This window comes from Notothenia coriiceps, unplaced genomic scaffold (genome assembly GCF_000735185.1).
Source record: "Notothenia coriiceps isolate Sejong01 unplaced genomic scaffold, NC01 NC01_scaffold00009135, whole genome shotgun sequence".
NCBI lineage: Eukaryota > Metazoa > Chordata > Actinopteri > Perciformes > Nototheniidae > Notothenia > Notothenia coriiceps.
The window spans coordinates 5921-13987 of record NW_011341836.1 but is presented as its reverse complement, the minus strand read 5'-3'; the positions used below and the strand labels follow the sequence as shown (position 1 = coordinate 13987).

The 8067-nt window shown below is 39.0% G+C and overlaps 1 protein-coding gene across 1 annotated transcript; it reads left to right on the top strand.

Moving 5' to 3' along the window:
- Positions 1 to 2021: 2021 nt before the first annotated feature.
- LOC104945093 (ephrin type-A receptor 7-like) lies at positions 2022 to 7206 on the top strand (the record flags this gene model as incomplete). Its single annotated transcript, XM_010770714.1, has 3 exons — positions 2022 to 2212; positions 3053 to 3211; positions 4521 to 7206. Coding segments are annotated over 3 exons (465 nt in total), but the record flags the coding sequence as incomplete, so codon positions are not given.
- Between the last annotated feature and the right edge of the window lie 861 nt (positions 7207 to 8067).

Sequence of the window (8067 nt, the reverse complement as noted above, 5' to 3'; positions counted from 1 at the left end):
TGTGTGTGTGTGTGACCAGGATATTCTCTTCATGTCTTTCTTCACCTCTTAAGGATATCCAGCTGCACAGCCAAGCATAGTCTGGCCGGGACATTCCGTGTGTGTGTTTGTATGTTGGTGTGTTTGCGTATGTGTTCGTATGTGTGTGTGCATGTTTTTGGTTTTTGATATGGATGTTACGTCCAATCAGGACAGCTGCAGCTATGAAAACAGACGGTGCTTGTGTGCTCGATGGCCTCTGTGTGTGTGAGAATGTGTGTTTACATGCGTATATGTGTGTATTAGCACATGTTTTAGCAGTTGATGGCTCCTTATTTTGGTAGTTTTATAATGTGCTGCATATTGCCTGAAATATAATTTATATGAATAAATAAAGAACTATATTGCACTAAAGTTTGTAGTAATGTCTTTATCTCGGTCAAGACAAAGGCCTTACACACATTCAGTTTTTTATTTTGAATACATCACGAAGAAGGTATGTTTACTGTCTGTTCAATCTACAATCTGCCCCTTGAGCACAGTGGAATTTCACACGTCACGAGTCAAGTTTTCAGCCTAAATCTAATATTTCTAAATGATGATAGCATTATTTAAACATGTAAACAGTTAGTGTACTGTATATCTTATGAAGTCTCTTTATTAAATCACGTTTTCTTTGGTCGTAACGTGACTTAGTGCCTCATAAATGGCAAAGAAAGCAACACTAACCCTACAATCTAATCATTTGGATCTCTGAACTCACATTTTACCCTTGATATTACACTTGTATCCCCCCTTACTAAATATGTTCTTTATTCTCGCGTCCAGGAGAGAAGCTTTAAAATGAGACTAAATGGAGTCTCTGAAAAGATTCTAATGGGATACTTTAATTAAAAAAGGCGCGGTAGTGTTAAAGACAGAATATTGTTCCGGCAGAAAACAGCTGTGATCTGGCTCTCCTGAGCAAGAAGAGAAGGGCAATCCCCCGTTCGGTGCCGTTATATATCCTCTGCTGGCTCCTCCCCGCCAGCCGGCTAGCCTCGCCTCTATTGTCCGTTGTTGCATTTAAACAGAGGATTGGTACTTTTCACCTTCAATATATGCTTAACCCGCCTTTTCTCCTCATATTCTCTTTCATCACTTTTCATGTAACACATTCTAGACGCTGTAATCAATACCCTAAAACATACAGAAAATGCTTTACGGCTGGTTTGGTTTCCGGTTTCCGGATGTTGTCACATGCTACTCTCGTCTGTAAACAATAGTGTATTCAAATAAACTGTACTTTCATTTAATATTCAGCATGGTAGTATCTCGACATCTATAGTTGTAGTGTTAAATCAGTAGGTTTCGGTTTTCACCACTCCATGTCATTTCGCTACTCAATTCACCTCTTTAGGAAATCGTATATTAGCCACATGCTAAATGCTAACCGTAGATGAAGGATTTTCAGAATAAAAGCTTAACTGCTTGTGCACAAGCATTTCTGGTTTTTCAGTATAAAAGAGCGTTTAAACTGACGGTATGTTTAAGCTACATTATACCATCAAAACATTGATTTTAAATTTCTAACACTAACAAAGTAAACATATCATATAGTGTTTGTTGTAAAGCATCAGATGTTATCTCTTCTCTGTGAGCTGTTCTGTTCTGTAGGATAATACTTTCAGTGTGAATACTTCTACTGCCTGAATTTGCTTTATGGTTTTCACTTTATTTGCTTCATTTGTTCTGTTTTTAATTCAGCAGGTGAACCTAAGTTCATAAAATAGTGTGTGTGAGCTTAACTTTGTGTGTTAAACTTAAACGGAGCATTTTCTGTCAGCTCAGATTTTATTTCTGCTTTTTTAAACTGTAGTATGAGCTCATGTGTTTCATTGTTGGTGTATAGGCTGCTGCCTGAATAAATACAATCTCTGAGCATAGGAAACATTTCTTATACTAAATATCTTGGTTTCTTCTTTTCTAAGGTCACTTTCTTAGCTATTACCTATACAGTACAAAACATCTTACACGTACCCTGTTCATATCGTTGTGTACAGGTGATCAAATCTGTGGAGGAGGGCTACAGGCTGCCCGCTCCCATGGGCTGCCCGGGTCCTATGCACACGCTCATGCTGGACTGCTGGCAGAAGGAACGCAGCGAGAGGCCGCGTTTCTGCCAGATAGTCACCGTTCTCGACAAGCTAATCCGAAACCCAGAGAACCTGAAGACTATGGACACGCTCTGCAGGTGAGAAGGCCTCTGAACAGATACATGTTTGCAGTGAAGCAACACTGTGTCAGTAGTCTTTTGATTTAATTTGGCCAGACAGTTCGCCCCAACATTGAAATCAAATATTGGTTCGTGTGATTATCGAATTAAGCTGCAAATCAAAGCAAGACACCATCTGCAAGGGGCTAAGAAGATGATCTCCCGGACAATGTGCGGTGACAGACTGTTAGGCTACTAAGTAAGTGTCCTGGTGTGGGAGGCAGAGGAAATCCAATCTCATCCCTCTGATATGAAACGTGAGCGCGGTGGGATAAAGTTGCAGGCTGAAGTTTCCCTTCGAAGTTCTCCGGGAAATGAAGCGAGCGGCCGTGTTCGTTTTCCAATAAGCTCATTTCTGATGGACGCGCTGTGCGTTAAGTAAAAGCCTGGCTGTGATATTGTCATTGATCCGCTGTGAGTCTCGCTGCACGTTTGAGAGGACACCCGGGCCAAAGCTGGACCTGTGTAAATTGCTCAGCTCAGATCCCGGGTCCTACGGAGTCAGTGTTGCGTGGCTTTGAGCCTCTGTGGGTGTGTGTTGAGAGAAGTGTTAGGTAGAGGAGAGGTGTTGAGGATTTCTCCCTGCATTAATCCACCCAAAGCAGCCGCCTCTTCTCTATCATTTTAACTGTTATTGATTTTCTGCCTCAGCTACCAGCGCATTTCAAAGCCCCCTCTTTCCCCTGGTCGCTCTGCCTCTTGCTCACCTTTTGCCTCTTTTCTCATTTTCAAACTCCCTCCAACTAATCTTGTTGTCCTCCCATTCATCTCCCTCCTTCTCTGTCTATCTGTGGCTATCTGTCTCTTCCTCGGACGCAGTTTAAGCAGTCCTACGCTGATGGAGAGAGCCATCCCAGACTTCAGTAGCTGTAACTCAGTGAACGAGTGGCTGGACACCATAAAGATGAGCCGCTACAAGGACCACTTTGCAGCAGGGGGGTACCAAACTCTGGGACACGTCATAAGCATTAACCAAGGGTAGGTACTGACCATGATGGAGAGTGATGATGCTGAGCTCTACTAGCTGGTGTATGAAGCCCCTTTAACACTTGCCCTGCGACTCTTAATGGATCTGCTTTTCAAGTTTCAAGTTACAAGTTTCAAGGCTTTTATTGTGCATATTAGCTACAGTGTAGATATGGCAAAGCAAAACTTAAGTCATAGGTTCTTCCAACAGTATAACAAATACAACAGATAACATGAACAGTGTATGCTAACAATAACTGGACAATAAAGGACTTTACACTGAGAGCTTCCGAGTAGAAAGTCTGTGTCGTGTTAGTGTAGAAGAAGTGTCTGTCGGGGATGGAGTGAAACCAGAAAAAAACCAACATGGGTCGAAAACAAGAAGAGGCCGACAAGGGACGAGATGCATGAACTGTTAGGCTGACGACAGGTGGTCAGACAAATGTGAAACATAAATACACTAGATGATGGAGGATACAATTACTAACTGGCTATGTGGTGGAGGTTTAATGTGTCATGTAAGCCTGTCACAATAACTCACTTTATGGAATCTATATTGTCCAAGAAATAGTTGTGATAGACCATGTTATATATTATATGTCCGGCAGCGGCTCAGTCAGTAGGGGCTTGGACTGTGAGCCGTAGGGTCGCCGGTTCAAGTCCCCGACCGGACCTAAATATGGAGTATGGACTGCTACTTGGAGAGGTCCCAGTTCACCTCCTGCCCTGCCGTGGTGCCCTTGAGCAAGTCACCGGACACCCCCCACTCAATTGCTCCCCGGGCGCTGTACAATAGCTAGGTTTCATCCCTTCTATTATTGTCATTTTTTGACTAATGTTGCTAATGTTGAAATGACAAGCATAGTGATGCAAGTATAACATTTTTCCACAGCAATACACTTTAATTAAGAATAAGTAGATCATATAAAATCGGTTGGAATCATGTCCATATAACGTACAATACATTGAGGTCATTTCCAAGTAGCGTATCGTGTAGTATCGTAGTTCCCTCTGTCAATATGTCCACAAACCTGCAATATATTTTGGGCCACTTGGGGGCAGCAGAAACAAGTTGTGAACTAAACATTCACATATTATTACCTCTAGGGTGATACCACAAACTTCTTAGCAGAGAGTTATTTACACACCTAGCTGTTACGGGGCAACATTATTATTATTATTATTATTATAAAACATAATGTGAATAAAGAACTTGTTCGTATCAGCCTAAAGACTTTAAGGGTCTTCAATTACGAGGCCATTATAGATTGCAAAATCCGGATTTCATGTGTTTTTCTTTGTGTGTTTACATGTGTTGCAGGGACATCCAGAGGCTCGGGGTGACGCTGATGGGTCACCAGAAGAAGATCATGACCAGCGTGCAGGTGATGAGGGCGCAGGTCCTCAACAAGAGCGTGCCATCTGTGCACGTATAACTCCAACACTGAGGTTTCTCTGCTGAAATCTAGAAAGCCAGACTCCTACAAGGACTAGAGGGGCTCCGTGGAATTTTAGGATGAGCTGTTAATGAGAGAAGAGGATACGTGGGAACTTTACAAGACTTTTTCCTTGAGGGGTTGAAGAGCGAAAACATTTCAACTATGGAGCAAGTAAACATAGGGGACAAGTCCGACTTCATTTTCTTTTTCCTGTCCAGATTGCATTTTCTGATTTTAAAATGTCTTGTTTATAAATGGAAAGACTGCCTTAATAACCACACATTATTTTAATGTTATTGTCAACAAAGAGAAGATAATTTATCAATCATGAATTTTATTAGAGAGATATGATTTACTGAACCGGGCAATAGCAAAAGTACATGGAGTAATGTCGTAGAGGTGGGGATGGCGGGTGTTTTGTGACTCGCTGATCACCTGCAGTCTTGAGTCAGTAAAAGTGGAGAAAGTGAGATTGGGCTCACCCGAGTCGCCAGATCTTCTTCACAGCGGAGAGGACCTATTTCACCCCAGGCTATTAATACCAACAACAGGCACATTTCTCCACCGTCTAACCTTGATGAATGACCCCAGGAGAGCCCTCCACCCAGGGTGAAGCTGCGTGGCGCACAATTACTGTACTTGGAAGATGTGTATGATTCAGTTTCAGTGCACTTTATTCTACAATGTCTCTGTGTTGAAGAGCCTTCGCAGTTGTGTCTCAGCCACAACTGCAGCAATGATGTTGGTCTGTTGAAGAAATAGCAGTTTGAAAATATTACATAAATTATGATTAACTACAAAGTATGAAAACAAAGAGGAAATATAGATATTTAACATTTATTAGGGTAGTAAGTAGATCGCTTATGAGATTTATTTCCAAACTTTTGTCACTGTGACAGTTGTCGGAAGAGAACATTTATTTAATTTACATACAAAATACTATTGTCAATTTTTTTTAAAACGTATCCAACGCATTTTCAATATATTGGAGTTTTCTTGTTAAATATTTTATTTAAAATGTAATCCAAATAGAGAGGTGTATTGATGACGTTTTAGGACAACCCCGAAGTTAGCATCACAAGTGCTTTCTCAACAAGAAGCAATGAGATGTTCCTAATGGATTTCGGTGTGTTACGAGTAATCATGCTAAACTAAAGACAGATTTGTGTACCTTGGTAGTTTGATAAATTAATCTCAACTAAAGATTCACTTACTTAGAGTAAACTGTAGGACTTCTTTCCGTAATGTTACCAAAGATCTATGAAAACGAAGAAAAGTTGAGTTTGTTGGTAAAAAATAGGAGAAAATCCCAAACAAGTGAACCTTCAGTTTAGATTATTTGGTCAAACTATTTTAGTCAGTCTAGGTGAAATGCATCTGAAACGGAGAACAATAAATTACTTTCAAATATAGTATAAAATATATTACAATTTTTACTTCTCAAGACATGTGAGGCTATTTGAGCTTCCTTGATTCCTATCACATACAGAAATACATTTTAAAGAATTTTAACGGCATTTTTTTAAATGCTTTCGGAGAATTCCATAAACTGAAAATGTATTAAATTGATAATGATGATAGACTAATTCATAAGAATAACATTTTGCCTAGCTTGTAAGCCAAGAAGCTAAAAGCAAGCTGGTGTTAATGCTAAGCTAACGGTTTTTACTAACGGATAAAGAGATACAATTTTATGCGGTCGATCTTCATTTTTTAAATGGATTTGGAGCATCCCACATATTGAAAATGTTTTCTAATGATGATGGCCCAGTTAACAGGATTAATTTACTAGCTAGCCAAGAAGCTAACAGCAAGCTGGTGTTAATGCTAACTGTTTTTACTATTAGATACGAAAGTACGTTTTTATGCGGTTTAATAAAGAAATGTAAGTGCATCCAATATATTGAAAATGTTTTAAAATGATGACGATGGCCCAATTAACAACATTAACTTTTTGCCTTGCTAGTTAGCCAATATGCTAACAGCAAGCTGGTCGTAATGCTAACGAACAACAAGATGCTAACAGCAAGCTGGACGTAATGCTAACGAACAACAAGTTGCTAACTCTAGGTTTGTATTATGTTGTGTGTAAGAAGGAGTGTGCTAATTAGCAAAGCACAATATATGATTTGCAAAATATAACACAAAGCACCCAATACAGATTAAGACTAGACTAATAAATAATATTAACATGGATACAAGTTTCTGAAGACTGCCAAACTCTGCAAATTGTGAACAGCGTTTATATATTTCATAACAACAATCCCTTACATGTTAATAAATTACATTACTTAACTATTAACACAATATACTGTACACTTGTTTGGCTTTCAACCAAAATTACACAATTATATATTAGACCGGATTGTCCACATAGCCAAGATTACGTTTCAACATCTGCAGAGACATAATTTGTTTTAATTCTCGTGGCATTTATGAACAAAATGTTACAGAGACTTAATTTGGTGGATGTTTATCGAATCAGCACTTATACTATTCGGTTTCCCTGGAGTACAAATCTGTGTGAATACTGGGAATGTAGTACAAATAAGCTACACGGACTGTAAAATAAAGTGTTACTTCTGATGTAATGTGATCACGCTGTTTGCCTCAGTGTTGAAATGGTAATGAAGAACATGTAAGTAGAATGTTTATCTCTAAACGCTGAAGAAAGTACAAAACCAGCCCTAAGTTACACCCCCCTCCGTGCCATCAAGAGAATGTTTTTTTCTTGTGCACATCGGTAGGTTTTTCCTCTAGAGAATTTATGTCAGTTTTTATTAGAGAAGAACCTCATGACATGTGTTTGAATATGTATAATAGTGACATTTCACTACTGGTTTTCCTTTAGGGAGGTTTTTTGTTTTTTTAAGACACTGGACGTGAGCTGAAACTCATATTTTATAAACTTAGGGTATGTTTTTGCTAGATGAATTGATTTGTATGTATACAGCAAGTTCAGTCACTGGAAGGAAGAAAAAAAAAGAAAATATCAACTGGATTTATTCACATTTCATTATTTATTCATGCTCATTTGTTTATTTTTTAAATAATTCAACTCGGAGAGGTTTTATTACAGTTGATGAATCATCCTTGTTGCTAATGATAAACCATAAATGTGCAAACTGTCCATAAATACACAATAAAGGAACGTTTGTCTGTGTGTGACTGCAAAAGTGATTTGCAGATTATTTCTAATACATTCATTTCAGTTCCACTTGATTTTTGTTCCCCATGTTTGCATGCTCTCAACCTCATGGGAGCTGTTGTTTAATGAGTGCATACAAAGTATTCATTGTTTTATGTTGATTTTAAAGCTGCACAAACCAATTTGCTTGCAACAAAAAATCTAAAATGACTACAGTACATGCTATATGAAATATCCTCCAACTTTGACATCTCGGCACAGCTGTAAGGAGCCATTTAGTG